Consider the following 18,074-nt stretch of genomic DNA (forward strand, 5'->3'; position numbering starts at 1 on the left):
TTAACAGGCCGCTGGCCTTCCAAGCAGATTATGTCCCGAGCCCACCCCTGCCGGCCCCGGAGATGCCTGTGCATTAAGTCTTCAGAGATGGGTGGTGAAGCCTGGCCCTGGAAATCCAGATTGCCAGAAGTAGATCACCTCTCAAATCTCGGGGCTTGGCACGGTGCCCGGCACCCAGGGGACGCCCAACAAATGGTCTGACTGCAAAAGAGCAGAAAGTGTCCTGGAGCGCGCCTCCGCGGCCGCGTCCTCGTGCGGCAGCGATCGGACCGGCCCGGGATGGGGTCCGGGCCCTGCGGCGGGTCGGGACCCGGCCGCCGCGCGGCCGCAGCGCCATCCCGAGCCCGGGCGGAGGGGGCGCTGCGGCGGGAGGCCGCGCGGGGCGGGGCGGGCCGGCCATGGGGCCGCCCCCTGCGAGCGAGCGCCGCGCGCGCCGCCGCCGCTGCTGCCGCCGCCAGCGCTACCACCTCCTCCGCTCGGCCCCGGTCCCCGTGCGGCCCGGCCGGCCCGCGGGGCGCGGAGCCGAGGTCCGCGGCCGGCCGCATGAAGGACTGCGAGTACCAGCAGATCAGCCCCGGGGCCGCCCCGCCGCCCGCCTCCCCCGGGGCGCGCCGCCCCGGCCCCGCCGCGCCTCCCGGCCCGGGCCCCGGGCCCCCGCCGCCCGCCGCCGCGCCGCGCTGGAGCAGCAGCGGCAGCGGCAGCGGGAGCCTCGGCCGCCGCCCGCGGCGCAAGTGGGAGGTGTTCCCGGGCCGCAACCGCTTCTACTGCGGCGGCCGCCTCATGCTGGCCGGCCACGGCGGCGTCTTCGCACTCACGCTGCTGCTCATCCTCACCACCACCGTCCTCTTCTTCGTCTTCGAGTGAGTTCCGCGGCGCCCCCCAACCCTCCCCGTCCCCGCCCCCCGAGGTGCCCCGTCCCCTCCGGTCCCCGTTGCCCCCTGCCGCTCACCTCACCTTCCCCAGGCCTTGATGGACACTCCAGCTCCTCTGGTCGCCTGCCGGGCACCCCGTCTCCTCTACCACCTCCCCGACTCTCCACCCTTTGCAGCACCTGCCAGGCACCCTCCTTTCCCAGCCCCTCCTTGGCCGGCATCTTCCCTGTGCCTCTCAGAGTCTGCCCTCGGGCCTCTCCCGTCTCCTTGCTTATCCCCCATCTGTCCTTCCTGGTCCCCTCCAACCCTCCCAGACTCGGCATCTCCCCCTTGCCCATGTGGATCATCATCTAAGCTGGTCCCCTCCGTCCCTGCCAGCTGCCTCATCCCTGCCCCTCCCTTAGTACCCCCTCCTTCCCTGGCACTCTGCCTTTGCCAGCTTCTGGCCAGGAACACCGCCCTCCCCGTGTCTCTCCAGGACGCCCATCCTTTCTGCCTTCTTGGAAGCTGCCCCAGGCCTCTGCAGCTCCTATCCTAGCCTCTGGACTGTCTCTTGCCACCAGCTTCTTTCTGACCCCTCCAGACATCTTATCTCTGTATCCCTTCCAGACAACTTCTGAATGTCTTCCTTGGCCTCTGGCTGTATACTCTCACCTCCAGTTTCCCCAGCCATCTTCCCTATTCCCTCCAGGGTCCCCTAGTCATCTCTCTACTCTCAGACTCGACCCCCTAACTTTCCCCCTCAGTGGTTCTCACCCTAGACCCTCATCTTTGGGCCTCTCAGACCTCCCCTTTCCCCTTCTGCACCTTCCTCATTTTCTCCAGAGCTTTCTGCTCTTCCCTCTCCTCCTGTGGTCCCCCCAGACATCTCCCAGCCCCCTGCCCCCGCCCCCTGACTTCCTGGCTTGCTTCTCTTCCCAACACTCCAGAGCACCTTCTGGCTGGTTCCATGGCAGGAACAGCTGTAGCGCCTTGTTATTTTTCACGAGTCCGAAGTATTTCTGTGTGACAGGTCATATTTGTCTCCGTGGGCGTTTGACCTCTTCATGTCCCCAGTGACCCAGGACTGGCCCACACAGATTCTCCGTTTTAGGGATGGAGGAAGGGACGCGTGTCCCTTTACCAGATCACATCTTTGAATCAGAAGTTTTCCACTGTACGCTTGATCTCCAGCTTGAGCCACCTCTCCCTGATTTCCTTGCATGCACACACACTCGGGCTGCGTGAGTCCCACCTCTCCCTGATTTCCTTGCATGCACACACTCGGGCTGCGTGAGTCCCACCTCTCCCTCTTCTGCTGCCCACCCTTCTTTGTGGTCTTACTCAGTTACCCAGGTGGTCGGGAACGCCATCTCTGCAGCCCGCGAGCGGGTTCAGATTTCAACTCCACCAGGCATTAAGTGAGTGACTTTGGGGCATCACTTTGCTTCTCAGACCCCAGTCTCCGTATCTATAAAGCAGGATTTATGACATTACCCATCCCTTCAGGGTGTCACGAGATGACATGAATCTAGGCACGTAAGCTTTCAGCTGGTAATAGGCGTCTAGAGCTGGCTGCTGCTATTACTTGTCATCACCAGAAAACCCTTCCCAAGGGCCCTGGCTGGGCTGCCACAAAGACAGGGGCCCCCAGGTACCCTTTCCAGTTGCCAGGCCCTGTTTCTGCAACCTTGGGCTTCCCCTTGAAGCAAGGTGAAGACTTTCTACAAATTAGATTCTCCCTTTCAGCTTGCCTTTCTGACTCAGGGTGGGTTAAAAAGTTCTGCAATAATGAGCAAGCAGAAGCTCTGGGGAAGCTCCACTGGTCCCCAGCATGGCCCCTGGGCTGAGTTTCAGATCCACCTCCTTGGGCCGGCCCATGTGGGTCTTTTGAAAGTGCATTTTCCAGCCTCCCTCGGGCTCCACCAGGCCCTCCCAGCCAGGGCCCTAGCTGAGGCAGGAGGAAGTGGTGCTTGCTCAGGCTGGCCCCTGTGACCCCGTAGTGTGGGATCTGGTCCGTTCAGAAGCAGGACTTCCTCTGGACTGAGGGGATGTCTTCACGGGTGCCAGGCTTGTCTCCAGAGAGGGAGGGGCAGTGAGGACTTCTGGGTTCCAGGAGGGCTGGTAGAGCATCTCCTCTTTGTCTCTGCTCCTCCTCACCTGGGCTGGTGGCGTTGGCAAGAAGGTTTGGGTTCGGGCCCAGAGCTCACCTGGGCCTGGACTGGGGTGGGGGCTCGGTGGGGGCCCCGGGTAGGGGAACGCTGTTGGTGAGGGCCTGGAGGGTAAGAGGACTCTCCCAGGGCTCTCAGCAGGGACCTTTCCTGCTGTGAATGGTGTTCTCTTCTGTTGGGTTGGGTGCGTTATTGCACAGGCGTCCCAGCTTCTGCCCTGCTTCCTGCCCCACGCAGCAGCCAGAGGGTTCCTTTAATTCCACGTCAGATCTGAATATCCCGTGGCTCTCTAGATAAGAGCTGGAGCCCTGGTGATGGCTTCCTCCCTGTCCCCTCTCCTCCCACTGTCCCCTGTGCCCTCCCTCCCAGGCACAGTGGCCTCCGTGTGCGCTCCGACCTCAGGGCCTTTGCATGGTTTGGGATGTTCTTCCTTTAGAGAGCCACCTGGCTCCCTCGCACACTTTCTCCTGTCCTTCCCTGACCATCCCTATAATAGAGGCAGCTGCACCCCAGCCTCCTGCCACCTCTGCCCTGACTTATTCTCCAAAACATTTACCTCCATCTGACATACGGTACTTATGCTTTTGTTAGCTTCTTGCCTTTCTCTATGGGAACAGGAATTTATTCTCACTGTTGTACCCACAGTGCCAAGAACAGGGCTTGGTATGTAGTAGGCACTCGATACAGTAACTATTTTACAGTACAATAGAAAATACATGTATTTGTTGAATGAAATGGACAGAGCATTTGCTGGGAGCCTGGAGACCCCCATCCTGCTGTTGCCTGGCCAGATGACTTGGGATCTGCCCATGGGCTTTGGGGTCCTCCCTCAGTAAAACCAGGCGGCCAGAACTTGCTGTCTCTGAGGGCTCTGCAAGTCTCAGACTTCAGGTCTTCTCCGTCTCCCAAGAAGTATAGTTGTACATGAACTTTTCTGAGTTGTCATGTGGGTGACATGGAGGGCCCAGCTCTGTTTGAGGCTCAGGCCCGGGGACCGCTGATGTGTTTGGAGCAGCACGTGGCCCCCTGGGAGCCCTTGGTTTTGGCAGTCTCTGCTCCTCAAGGGAAGGGCCTCTCTGGAGGCCAGACCCTCCGACAGTGGAGGCTCCAGAAACTGTAGATAACCCACAGGTTTGTTCCTGCTGCTTCGCCGGCTCCTGGAACCTGGGCTGACTCAGGCCTCCCAACGCCCAGTCATCCCCAGATAGTAGTTTCTCAGCCCGCCAGGGGCCACCCTGGCCCTGGGAGGGAAGGCCACGCAGGACAGTAGTTAATAGTATAGGTGGGCCTCAGCATTAGACCTGTGCGCGGGCTGTTTGTTGGGGCTCACCAGGGCCAGGGGGCCTGACAGAACCGAGCGGGGATGCCGGTCTCTGGGTGACAGTGCCTGGACCAGGCTGTCCCCTCAGCCCCCCTTTACCTGGCGGACCCGACTCATTCAGGTTCTAGCCCAGGCTTTCTCTCCTCCAGCCAGTCTTTCCTAACTGTTCTGCTACTTCTGTCTTCCCCATTATACAGGCTACACCCTGTGTGGCAATTCTTTGTTTACATATCTGTTTTCCCCACTAGACTAAGCCTCATTGAAAGAGCAGGGGGACTCTTGTCTTCCTCACAAGCAGCCATTATCCCTGCTGCTTGTTAAAGGTATTGCCTTTAAGACTGGAATTATGTTAGTCACTCAGTCGTGTCTAACTCTTTGCGACCCCGTGGACTGTAGCCCACCAGGCCCCTCTGTCCATGGGATTTCCCAGGCAAGAATACTGGAGTGGGTTGCCATTTCCTTCTCCAGGGGATCTTCCTGACCCAGGAATTGAACCCCAGTCTCCCACATTGCATGTGGATTCTTTACCACCTGAGCCACCAGGAAGACGGAAAAGACCTCAGTAAACACATGTGGAGTAACCGAATAAATGCGTGAACATCGTCATGGATGAGTCATCTCAGGTGACAGTCCAGTTCATTGGTGGCGCCTGCCTGAAACTCTGTGTGTAGAAGGATTCGGAGGTTGCAGCCAAGTGCAGGGGTTGAGTGCCAGGACCTATTGGTCACGTCTGCCAGGTGCTCAGGGAGAAAGTGCAAGGATCAATTAGTGATGTCTGCTCTAGGCACGGAAGGGCAGGGCGGAAGGACATAAAGGCATGTGGCCGCACTCACCCAGGGGCCGTACCTCTGCATCCGTTCAGGACCATGGGGTGTTTGCTGGGATGACAGCGCCTGCCTGGAGCTGCAACCCTGTGCCCCAGGCAGCCCCCGGGGTATCTGCTCACGCCTCTCTCCCTCTCTTTTTCCAGCTGTCCTTTTTTGGCCCGCCACCTGACCCTCGCCATCCCCATCATTGCTGCCATCCTGTTTTTCTTCGTCATGAGCTGCCTGCTGCAGACAAGTTTCACCGACCCTGGAATCCTGCCCCGGGCCACGGTCTGTGAGGCAGCTGCCCTGGAGAAACAGATCGGTGAGGCCCCTGCTCCAGCTGCGGCTGTGTCTGCAAACTGCGCCTTCCTTGATTTGAGAGGAGGCCTGATTTTCTCTTCCCACAGTGTGCTAGGCCCTGGGGGTCCAGGGACGAGCAGGGCCAGCTGGAGCTGATGCTAGAGTGCAAGCAGCAGAGGATAAGCAAGTGAGCGGATAAGCAAGAAATACCTGCATGGGAGGGCTGGTGTTGACAGCCAGACAGTCCTGAGTACTTACAGGAGGCTGGGCTCTGTGTTCACCTCTTTATATGCATGATCTCATGTAATCCTGCAGTAATCCCGTGAGACAGGTGCTGTTGTTATTCTCCTTTTACTGATTGATTACCTTGGGTCTCTCGGAAGTTAAGTAAATGGTCACAAGTCACACAGTAAGTGGAAGAGCCCAAATAGGACCCTAGGCACTCTAACCAGAACCCCTGCTTTTAAAAATTCATACGCACTTATTCATTCAATCATCAAACATTTACTGAGCCCCTACTACGTGCCAGACACCATTTCTAGATACAGTAGCAAACAAATCCGATGATAATCCCTGTCTTCTTGGAGCTGACATTCCAGTGGGAGGAGAAAGACAGTTAGCAAATATCTAGGCTACGACACAGAGAAGAAGGAAGCTTGGGGAGGCAGGGGGAGAGCTGGGGGAGGGTATACAATTGTATAGGGGGGTGGAATGCCTTGTGAAGCAGCTGATACCCGAGCAAAGACACAAGGACCTGCAGAGATGAGGGGTTGAGCCGCTGCCGCTGTCTGGGGAGAGCTCGCTGGGGTGGGGAGTGGGCTGGTCTAGATGAGATGGTCAGGCCGGCCCTCGGGAGGAGGTGGCCTTGAGATAAGCCAGTCACATGTGGCCTGGACACAGTAAAAGCAAAAGCTGGGAGCGGTGAGCAGACTGGTGTGTTTGAGGGACGGCAGGAAGGCCGGCATGGCCACAGAGGACCTGTGCCGCCAGCACCCAGGTGGCCCTTGGCCTCCCAGAGCCGCTGCACAGGTTGCCCCCCCAGGTGGCCGGGCACCGCTGCAGCCAGGGCCTTAATCTCAGCCTGCTCCACCCTGGCTCCTTCCTGCTGAGCAGTGACGTGGATGGTTGCACACCTCGGGGGTTTCCGGTCCGTGGTTGGCTCCTTCCTCTAACAGGGTGACTCTCAGACAGACTTTTGAATAAACGCCCAGCTGCCTCTGAAGAGCCATGGCAACCCCGCGAGGGGCAGAGCCCTGCGGCATCTGTCCTGGAAGTCGGTCCACTGATGCTCTGGAGTAGCTTGGGGGGGCATGCTCACCCGTGCCTGTCTGTTTTTGTCTCCTTCCACTGCCCTGGCCTGTCCTCGGCCACACCCTCGGTTGCCTTTTTCCCCAGCCTGCATCCAGCTTCCTTCCTTCCTTCTTGCACCCCTGGGCCCTTGTCACTCAGCCTCCCGGTGTCCGCCGTTCCAGTGTCCCAGGTCTGACCCGGCAGCTGGTTGCGGGCAGCCCCGTTTCTCCTCCCTCCAGGTCGGGGCTAATGAGGCCGGATTAATGTCCAGCTCAGTCTGGGCCGCAGAGGCCTGGCTGCCTGGCACCCTCCGGCCTCTCCGTGAGCTGTTTGGGTCGTACTGACCGGAATAATCCCCAGGTTCAGGGAGAGCCTGACTGTGCTGAGTGCATCCCATCCTTTATTCCCGTAGATCCTTGCAGCTGTGAGGCTGGCTGTGCCGCTGCGGAAACTGAGGCAGAGGGTCCCATGGCCCCAGAGCCTCGGCTCCCAAACCCTGTGTTTTTCCTCCTCTGGGATTGCGGCCGGGACACGTCCTGGTCTTCCACGCCACGTGCTGTTTGTTCTTAAGTCTCAGTTCAAGTGTCTGGGAACCCTGTGTGACCCCAGTGGGGCCATACCTTTGTAGTAGCTTCCCAGAGTGCCTCGTCCTTCCGGCTTGGCCCTGGGTCGTTACAGAATCGTCAGGCAGGCCCAGCAGTCTTTCCTGGGTGGTGAGTGTGTTGTTCACTTTGTCTGCACGTGGGGGCTGAATGCACCAGCCTCTGTGAGGCCCTCCTCGCTTCCTTCAGTGACCAGTGGAAAGACAGTTGGAATGTCTCCCAATTAGATGTCATCGGTTTGGCCATTCATGAGTCAGTTCTGTATGCTGACTCCTGACTGCCGGGAGAGGAGGCACGGAGGTGGGGGTTGGGGTGCGAAGCTGATGTGAACCCTCCCTCTGGGGGTCTCCAGGCTTGCTCAGTCCCCGGGGGAAGCTCCGTCTGGCCGCCACAGGTGAGATCGGGTGTTGGAAGAGGATAGAAGGAACCAGGAGTGTCTTCTGCTGAGAGGTTTCAGGGAGGCTTCCTGGAGAGGTGCCCTGAGCCAAACCCTGAGGTGTGAGTGGACTTCAAGCACAGGAAGGTGTGTGAGGGGAGCTCCCCCACATCAATGGGGCCCGAGGAGAGGACAGTGGGACAAAGGGGCCGGTGTGGATGCTGAGCAGGCGGTGTTAGCTGGACACGGATGCTTCAGATAATTTGCAGCATGGGGTGGAGACAGTTTTGTGGACCCCTGAGCGTCAGGGTTGGAAACATCCCTTTGAGATCAGTTCCCTAGCCTGGAAGGTGGCATCTTTGGGGCCTTTGAATTCTGAACTTGAGCTGGAGGCTTCTCCTCAAGGTGAAACATATTTTCTTTAAAAGGACTAACATCACTGAGCCTTTTTACAAAATGTTTATTTACTTTTTATCGATTGATGATTGCCTTGCAACATGGGTTTGATTTCTGTCATAAATCAACATGAATTAACCACGGGTGAACTCTGTCCCCTCCCTCTGGAGTCTCCCTCCTTCCTCTCTAGGTTATTACAGAGCCCAGTTTGAGCTCCCTGAGTCATACGGCAAATTCGCACGAGCTGTCCCTTTAGCGGTGGTCATGGAGAGGGTGGTGGCCGCAGCAGCACCCAGAGCTGTGGAGCGAGTCATGGCCTGTGGTGTCCCTGAGCCTTTTCGAGAAGGTTGGGGGCTGACTCTGAGGCAGGTGAAGTTGTTTATATAAACATGAGCTGGTCACTGGGGACCTGCACCCATGCAGACAGTGTGACCCTCTCGCTTTGGCCCCATAGACAGCAATTCCAGCCGCACAGGATCTGGTTCGAGGGTTCACACCCTCTAAGGACCGTCTGGGGTGGGGTGGCCAGCGCCTCACAGTTTGCCCGGGACGGTCCCTGTTTTAGAGGTAGATGTCTGGGGAAACCCCAGAGGCTCAGGCCGACGGCAGTGGTGGGCCACCCTGGTCTGAGCCCCTGAGTTGACAGCCGGTGAGACCGGCATCTGGACCGCCTGCAGGCTCTGGGCAGCTGGAGAAGGGGTAGGAGGTGGCAGCATTGCCCCTGAAAGCCCCTGGTGTGATGGGAGGTCATGGAAACACCCAAATCCGGGTGATAGACACTCTCCTAGCCATGGTTACAGCTCACACGACAGAAACAAGCTGCCTCTCCCTCCGCCACCACACGGCAGGTCACAGACCACATCCTGTCTGTCTCCAGGATGTCTCCCGTGGGGGTCCTTCTGAAGCCCACTGCCCCGGGGAGGACAGCTCATTGTCCACCCCGCTGGCTCAGTGCTCCACCGGCCGCTCTCCCTTCGGTCACAGTCTTCTCTCCAAGATCCACGTTAGACCCGGCCCCCTGCCCCCAGCTCAGAACGTGGGCCGCCCCCAGTGCCCTCAGCCCTGTTTCCGGAAGATCGGCCATTGACGTACAACCTGAGTGGTTTTGCCCTTTCAGCATCTCACCTTGGTACCCTCCTTTCTTTAGAGTTTTCCAGTAAATGGCTTGCTTTTAAATGTATTTTTCCATTGGAAAATGTGTATCACCCCTGTTAGCAGAAGCCACTTGTTCCAAGTAGAAGATTATCATAAGGACAAAAGCATAACAGTGTTACAGAATCCTTGGTGGTTACAGTTGCCTGTGGAAAGCAGTTACTTTGAGGCCTGTGACGATCAGGCCTGTGAGCTGAGACCTTGCCCTGATGGAGTCAAGGCGTGAAAGAGAATTGAAACTGGGAATGCCTTTTCTCATCACGTGATTCAGGGCTGCTTAGTGTCATGACCCGGAGGCACACCGTCCCCCACCTTCCTGAAAGCTCACCCCCTGAGGCACACTGGCCTTCAGAACCAAGGTGGGCTCGGGGCCTCCCTTCCCTCCTCACCTCCTTCCACTCCCCGGCTCCCTAGCCACACTGCACACTCTTGCCTTGGCTCCCGGGGTCCCCTCTGCTGCCGTGTTCTGCCCCCACCCGCATGAGCCTGAGGTCTCACTCTTTCCCGTTTTCCCATCCAGTGCAGCTTCTTCATCCCTTCTTGCTCTCTTTTCTTTTAAATGTTTATTTTTACATTTATTTGTGTATTTGCGCCAGGTCTAGGTTGCGGCACGCAGGATCTCTGTTGCCCCTATTGGGATCTTTTCACTGAGGCTTACGAGCTTGTAGTTGCAACATGGGGGATCTTAGTTCCCCACCCAGGGATTGAACCTGTATCCCCTGCATTGCAAGGTGGATTCTCAACCACTGGACCACCAGGGAAGTCCCTCTCATTGCTTTCTTGAATGCTGCCTCTTGCCCCCCTGCCCCACGTATTCCACTCTGTCTTCTCATGGTGTTGAGTGCAGACACTGGTAACAGCGTTGATTGACCGTCCCTGGGTTACATCTTTCCATCTCTCATTGGCATCATCATCTGACAAGGTCGAAACTGCCATCACCCAGCGAGGAGGCTGAGGCTCAGGGAGGTTGAGCAACTTCCTCCAAATCACAGGCTAACGAGGGGCCAGGCCAGGTTTCACAATAAGGTCACGCTGGTCCCAGAGTCACTGTACTTGACTCGGTGCCTCCTGTGCTGACTCTGTAATTATCCACTGCTCCTGCTCACTCTGCCCCCAGGCCAAGCTCTTCCTGTATCCCCAGGCCTGCCAGGAAGCCTGCCTGTGGCAGGGGCTCCATAAGGAACAGAACTGGTCAGGCGGAGATTGCAGTGACCTCAGTGCTCACAGCCTGGCCGCCCTGGCTGACATCAAGCCTGGGAGCTGGGCACCCACAGCTGTTTCCTCCGCAGGTGGGGCAATGGGAGGGCAGCATCGGGGCCCAGCAGGGCAAGTAGAAGTGCTCGGTCTCCCCTCCTAACACCTCCTCAGTAGCTCATGGCCAGCCCCAGGGGCCTCCCTGCCAGCCACGGGGTTTTGGTTCAGCCCTAGCCATTCAGGCTCACTCTGCAGAGCTGGGGCTGCGTGTCTCTGGAGCTTGGGTTGGGGTGAAGAGACCCAGAGCAGGCCCTCGGTCGAGAGAAAGGTGTAGGAGATCCATTTCCTTCTCCCAGCCCTTTAGCGAGAAGGAGCCTCCCACTCATTACCACGTCCGGGGGGGCTTTAGTTTCCCACCTGGGGGTGCCATTTTTACTTCTTGGGGCAGAGCCTGCACCAGACGGAGCCCCGGAGGAGATCTTAGATTCCCGCAGGGCAGGGATAGCCTGTCTCATTACTGCTGCTTCATTCATTTCTGCAACAACTGTTTTCTGCGCTGAGTAACAATGCAACCACGTTTGACTCACCTCTGGGTACTTAGCCCTATCTCCCTTACCCGCCACCCTGGGCCTTGTACAGTAACTTGACATCACAGATGCTTGTGTCTGGAAGAAGGGACAGATGAATGCCCTGGAGGACAAGGGTTCTAATTTCAGCCCCACCTTGTACTGTTGGAGTGAAGTGGATAAAAGTCAGGCACACATCCCAGCCGGGTGTTTGGGTACAAGTGAAACAGGGAATGTGCACTCGCTTTGAAAGTGGTTTTCCTCTGCTGAAAGTGAAGAGGCTTGAGCCTTGTGGTCGGCGTGGGTAGAGGCCTTGGCTCTGGGCACTAACAAGTTACCACTGGTGATGGGTGCCAGGAGGAATGGGGTTGAGGAAGATTCTGAGGCCAACTCCAGGGCGGTTATTGGTCAGCACTGTCTGACCTGAGAAAGAGCAAACAGTTGCTTGTCTTCCCCTACTCCACGTGGGGCTCCCCTGTGTAGCAGCACGCCCACAAGGCCTCCTTTGCCCCGTCTAGGACCCTGCAGTTGGTGACCTTACTCAGCATCTGGGTGGCACCCTTGTACCAGTGTGGCCCTTTTTTCTTCTTCTCCACCTTCAGCTCCCAGCAGCCTGAAGACGCTAGGTGCACAGAGCCTCACTTCCTCTTTCTCAGAGTTCTAGAGAGGAGGAGGCCTGGCTGCTGGAGGCCAGAGCATACAGGCAGGAGTTCTCTTCCTGCCCTGGGGAGAGGTGTGGGCACCCCTGTGCCCTGGGAGGGCCTCTGGGAATCCAGTGAGGGGTCCAGTAACTTTTCTCTTGGCCCCTGAAGAGGGTCTGTGGCTGTTCTTCACTCACAGCTGGGTTGTGTTGTCAAGTCTCTTCATAAATCAGTTGTTTGGAATATAGTGTTCCGTAGAAACAACACCAGTAATAGTAATGGCTAGTGTTTATTAAGCTCTTGCCAGCTGCTTGACACTTCGCTAAACCCACTTGATGAATTCTCGCCTGATCTCCTAACAGCACTAGGAGGTGGATTCGATTATGGCCCATTTTCTTTTGCAGCAGATGAGGGCACAGAGAGGTTAAGCAACTTGACACACAACACAGCTAGTAAGCGTCTGGGCCAAGATTCGTATCCACGTGCCTGTCTGGCTCCAAAGCCTGTATCCAAGTCTGGGAGACACCAGTGGGCAGGGGCAGGTTCTGGGACCTAGGGCCTGAGGAACAGGATTATGGTTGAGTTTGCAGCAGTATCAACAGCTTTGGGAGGAGCTGGGGGGTTCTATACCCTACGTGTCACAGCCTGAGCTGTTTGTCAGGACTGAGGCTCCTGTGAACCCAGTGCTGTGCTCAGGGCTGCCCTCCCAGCCTCTCACTCAGCCCTCACCATGGCTCTGTGAGAGTGAGACAGTCTTGTCTCCATTTTATGGATGAGGAAACTGAGGCTCAGAGAGGTGAAGGGACTTCCTAAAGTAGCAAGTGACTAGCAAAACCAGGGTTCAAACCCAACGTTTCAGACTCCAGGTCCTGTGCCTTGCTTGTTATTATTGTTCAGTTGCTCAGTCGTGTCTGACTCTTTGTGATCCCATGGACTGCAGCACGCCAGGCTTCCCTGTCCTTCATCATATCCCAGAGTTTGCTCAAACTCATGTCCATTGAGTCAGTGATGCCATCCAACCATCTCATCCTCTGCTTGCCCTCTTCTCCTTTTGCCTTCAGTCTTTCCCAGCATCAGGGTCTTTTCCAAATAAGTCACCTCTTCGCATCAGATGGCCAAAGTATTGGAGCTTCAGCTTCAGCATAAGTCCTTTCAATATTCAAGAGTTGGTTTCCTTTAGGATTGACTGGTTGGATCTGCTTGCAGTCCAAGGGACTCTCAAGAGTCTTCTCCAACACCACAGTTCAAAAGCATCAGTTCTTCAGCACTCAGCCTTCTTTATGGTCCAGCTCTCACATCCGTAGATGACCACTGGAAAAACCACAGCTTTGACTATATGGACCTTTGTTGGCAAAGTAATATCTCTGCTTTTTAATACACGTCTAGGTTTGTCATAGCTTTTCTTCCAAGGACCAAGTGTCTTTTAATTTCATGGCTACAATCACTGTTTGCAGTGATTTTGGAGCCCAAGAAAATAGTCTGTCACTGTTTCCATTGTTTCCCCATCTGTTTGCCATGAAGCGATGGGACCAGATGCCATGATCTTCGTTTTTTGAATGTTGAGTTTTAAACCAGCTTTTTCATTCTCCTCTTTCACTTTCATCAAGAGGCTCTTCAGTTCCTCTTTGCTTTCTGCCATGAGGGTAGTGTCATCTGCATATCTGAGATAATTGATATTTCTCCTGGCAATCTTGATTCCAGCCTGTGCTTCATCCAACCCAGCATTTCGCATGATGTACTCTGCATATAAGTTAAATAAACAGGGTGACAGTATACAGCCTTGATGCAATCCATTCCCAATTTTGAACCAGTCTGTTGTACCATGTCTAACTGTCGCTTCTTGACCGGCACACAGATTTCTCAGGAGGTAGGTAAGGTGGTCTGGTATTCCCATCTCTTTAAGAATTTTCCAGTTTGTTTGACTGTCATCCACACAGTCAAAAGCTTTAGTGTAGTCAATGAAGCAGAAGTAGGTGTTTTTCTGAAATTCTCTTGCTTCTGTGATCCAACGGATGTTGGCAATTTGATCTCTGGTTCCTCTGCCTTTTCTAAATCTGGCTTGTACATCTGGAAGTTCTCAGTTCACATACTGTTGAAGCCTAGCTTGGAGGATTTTGTTCATGACCTTGCTGGCATGTGAAGTGAGTGCGGTTGTGTGGTAGGTTGCACATTCTTGCTGCTCCTCATGAAAACAGCTGTTGTAAGTACTTACCAGGGCTTCCCTGGTGGTGCAGTGGTAAAGAACCCGCCTGCCAATGCAGGAGACGCAGGTTCGATTCGATCCCTGGGTCGGGAAGATCCCCTGGAGTAGGAAATGGCAACCCACTCTGATATTCTTGCCTGGGAAATCCCATGGACAGAGGAGCCTGGCAGGCTACAGTCCATGGGGTTGCAAAGGGTCAGACACGACCGAGTGACTGAGCGCACACGTACATACTCACTGAGTGCCAGTTCCTTGACCTGTACCCTTGCTGATCCTTTCCATTCTTCAAGGTGGTCGTCATTATTTGTCTGCTTGGACAGATGCAGGTTCACAGAGATTAAGCAGCTTCCCAGAGGGCACCAGCTCCAGGTGGGAGGGTCAGGGCGTAAACTGCAGGCCCGCCTGTGTCTCTGCCCCTTGCCTGCTGCCTCACAGGTCCTAGGCCCCAGGGCTGCCTGTTGGTCCCACTGTCTCTGCTCTCAAGCGATGTAGTGTCCAGCTGGGGAGACAGTGTACGTACACAGCAGTCCTGTCACAGCTCAGCACGGGGTCGAGGGCATGTCCTGTGCTGTGTGTGAGGCTCCTGTGGTCAGAGAGGCTGCTGCTGAGGCCCAGTGAGTCCTGGTGAGCAGAGAGAAGGGAGGCCCGGCTGGGTCATGGGGGGCAGGAAGCCAGGGCAGAGTGGCGGGAACAAAGCTGGAAACGGAGGTTGAACACAACTGTGGAGGGCCCTGATATCAGGACGAGAAGTTTACCTTTATCCTGTTTTTTTTAGGGGAGGCCAGTGAACGGTTTCTGAGCTGGGAAGTGACTTGAAAGGGGTTATTTAAGGGAATGTGATGGTGAGTGCAGGGCAGGTTAAAAGGCAGCGGGATTGGGAGCAAGAGTCTTTTGGGGGTACTGTTCGGTAATACGGGCCTGGGCTGGGATGGGGGTTGGGAGTGGAGAGGGATGGTGATGAAGAAAGAACTTGACCAGACCTAGTGACTGGCCAGGCCCAGATGAAGGAGAAGGAAGGGTCTGCCCGGGGAACTCCAGACTGGGTTCCCCTGGCTCAGTCACTCACCGGCTGTGGGACCTCGGACAAATCCCGTAACCTCCCTGGGCCTCTTTCCTCATCTGTGAGCTGAAAGAGTGAGAGCAGCGGCATCGGGTATCTGCTGGGGACCGGGGACCGTGTTACATGCTGTTTGAGGTGCCTCGTGGCCCTTGGATTGTGCCATCAGGAGAAATAAGGAACTGGGCAGGGAAGAATAACACTCATTGTGGCAATTGCAAATTTACAAAAAGACCTCAAGCCCAAGCTTCAGGAACTTGGATTCACATCGTGATTCTGCCACTGTGTGACCTTAGGCAAGTCACTCGCCTCACTGGAAAGGCTCCTAAACGGTAGCCTGGACATTAAGATGGTAACTGCCCCTCCGGAGATGTTGAAGAGGAGAATATATGCAAGCGCTTAGCGCACTAGCACTCGGTGACCTGTTCTCATTCCCTTCTTTCTCTCCGTAGTTCTATGAGCTGATAATAACAGTGCACACTATTTTTAAAAATTCATTTTTATTTGGCTGGATGGGGTCTTAGTTGCAGTATGTGGGATCGTTGTTCTGTCGTGTGAGATCTTTCATTGTGGTGCACGGACTCTCTAGTTGGTGGTGCGCAGGCTCAGAGGTTGTGGCGCGCAGGCTTAGTTGCTCTGTGGCATGTGGGATCCAGTTCCCCGACCAGGGATGCACCTGTGTCCCCTGCGTTGCAGGGTGGATTCCTAACCACTGGACCCCCAAGGATGTCCCCCAGTGTACACTTCTTAAGCATTTGCTTTGTGCTGCTTCACGTGCATTAACTCATTTAATCCTCACAATAGCCCTATGGGGTAAGTACCCTTACTCCCATTCAGTGATCAAGGAAACAGAGGCAGAGAGGTTAAATGATCTGCCTTGTCACACATCTCACAAATGGCATCATCAGAAGAAACCCAGCTAGTAAGAGGTGCAGCTAGAATTCATGTCTCATCCTCCCTGTTATTCCCATTTTACAGATGAGAAAACTGAGAAAAATTCATTTGACTGCAGCCTCACACACAGCCTGTGGCAAAACTGAGTTTCAGAGTATGTTTGTTCGCCTCAAACCCCCTGCCTTGACCATACTGCCATTACTAAGGAAGAGATGCTTAGACGTTTAGCTCCACTTTAAACACGCCACAGTTGAGGTGGTGGAGAGACAGCCTAGCAAAAGTCTCTGGTAGCTAAGAATGTAAGACACGAGTCTGGTTCATTGATACATGCCAAGCGCCTAGAATAGTGCCTGGCACATGGTAGGCACTCAGTAAGTAGTCACTGGAGCAAGTGGCCAAAGTAGAGGTATTATCGGGGAGTCAATCCCGTTTACTGGCTGGAAACATAGCCAAGGGCTGGGGATCCCAGGCGCCCCTGGGACTCAGAATTCCATCTGGGAAGGAGCTGCTGCTCTGGGGAGCACTGGTCCTCTTGGCCTGGGGCACCAAGAGGCTCCCTGGGTAGCTCTATGGGTTTTGATCTAGGTTCAGCACCCTGTTCTGCCAGCAGACCCAACATGTGACTTTGGACAAGTTACTTTCTGTTTTCTTTTTCCTTTTTCCTAGGCTTTTACTGAAGTATAACGGGCTTGCCAAAAGTGTACAACTCATAAGTGCTCTGTTTGTTGAGGGTTCACAGTGGGAACACACACATGTAATTAGCACACCCAGACCAAGAAGCAGTGGTGGAGCCCGCCTTGTTCCCCTTTCCAGTCTCTGTCACCTCCCGCCCCCACCCCACAAGGATATCCATGATCCTGGCTGTTAACACCATAGATTACAGTTACTTGTTTGTGAGCATTTTGTGCACTTACGCATTTGTGAGATTCATTCATATTGTTGTGTATAATTAAGGATCATTCGTTCTCACTGCTGTATAGAATGCTGTTGTGTGAATATACTACAGTTTTTTTCTCCATTCTACTACTGATGGGAGTTCGGGTCGTTCCAGATTTTGGCTATTTTGAGAATTGTTGCTAAGAACAGTCTTGCACTTGGCTTTGGTGCACGTCAACTCATGTGCATTTCTGCTGGGAAAACACCTCTGAGTGGGACTGCTGGGCTGCACATGCTGAGCTTTGGTAGTTAGTGCAGAACTGTTGTCTAAAGTGGTCAGATGAGATTTTGAGTTGCTGTACATTTTTGCCAACACTTGAGATATACATATATATTTTTTTTTTTTTTTTCATGTTCACCATTCTGGTGCATATGTACTGGTAGCATATTGTGGTTTTAATTTGCATTTCTCTGATGACTAATGAGTATGAGCACTTTTTCATGTGTCTATTAGCCATTTGAACAGCTTCTTTTATGAAATGCCTGTTTGAATCTTTTGTCCGCGTTCAGATTGAGCTGTCTGATTTTTTTCTTACTGACTCATAGACTTCTTTATAGACTCTGGATACACATCCTTTGTCCTTTGTCAGATAAACATACTGCACATATCTTCTACTACTCTGAAGGTCATATTTTCATTCTCAATAATCTCTTTAGATGGACAGGAGTTCTTAATTGTGATAAAATGCTGTTTATCAAATTGTTCTTTTATGATCAGTTCCTTCGTGTCTTATTTAAGAAATCTTTGTCTGTTCCAGAGTCATGAAGCTGTTCTGTTTTTCTTTTTTTTAATCCAAAACGTTTTGTATTGAGCACCGTAGTCCATCTGGAATTGAGTTTGTATTAAGTGGGAGGCAGGCTTACAGTAATATGTGTGCTCAGTCGCGTCCAACTCTTTGTGACCCCGTTGACTGTAGCCTGCTAGGCTCCTCTCCCTGTGGAATCTTCCAGACAAGAATACCGGAGTGGGTAGCCATTCCCTTCTTCAGGGGATCTTCCTGATCCAGAGATCAAACCTGCGTCTCCCACATTGCAGGCAGATTCTTTAATACTGCACCTCCTGGGAAGTCCTTCTGACAGTCACATTTTCCCCCCCATTTGTGTATCCAGTGGATCCAGCATTGTTTTATCAGGAAGAGACCATTTTCCTCCTTGGCCCTGTGATGTTGCCTTTGTCCTGAATCACATGATCATATACATGTTAGGCCTGTTTCTGGAGTCTGTTCTGTTCCACTGGTCAGCATTTCTCCCCTTTTACCCAAACCCAGCTGTCTTAAGTACTAAGGCTTTATCATAAGTGTTAATGTCTTGCTGT

The 18,074-nt window shown here is 54.4% G+C and overlaps 1 protein-coding gene across 2 annotated transcripts in view; it reads left to right on the forward strand.

Moving 5' to 3' along the window:
- Positions 1–427: 427 nt before the first annotated feature.
- The window catches only part of ZDHHC18 (zDHHC palmitoyltransferase 18), a 28,389-nt gene continuing 10,742 nt past the window's right edge, over positions 428–18,074 (forward strand). The window contains exons 1-2 of one of the 2 annotated variants that reach the window (XM_086330216.1): positions 428–860; positions 5,314–5,474. In XM_086330216.1, coding sequence (XP_086186342.1) covers positions 544–860; positions 5,314–5,474 — 478 coding nt within the window. In that variant the 5' untranslated portion in view covers positions 428–543. The remainder of the gene's footprint in view (positions 861–5,313; positions 5,475–18,074) is intronic. The other variant, XM_086330222.1, reaches the window with a different exon arrangement.

The sequence above is a fragment of the Bos grunniens genome, chromosome 2 (assembly GCF_055505025.1).
Source record: "Bos grunniens cultivar Pamir isolate PY7600 chromosome 2, Bosgru_T2T1.0, whole genome shotgun sequence".
Classification (NCBI taxonomy): Eukaryota; Metazoa; Chordata; class Mammalia; order Artiodactyla; family Bovidae; genus Bos; species Bos grunniens.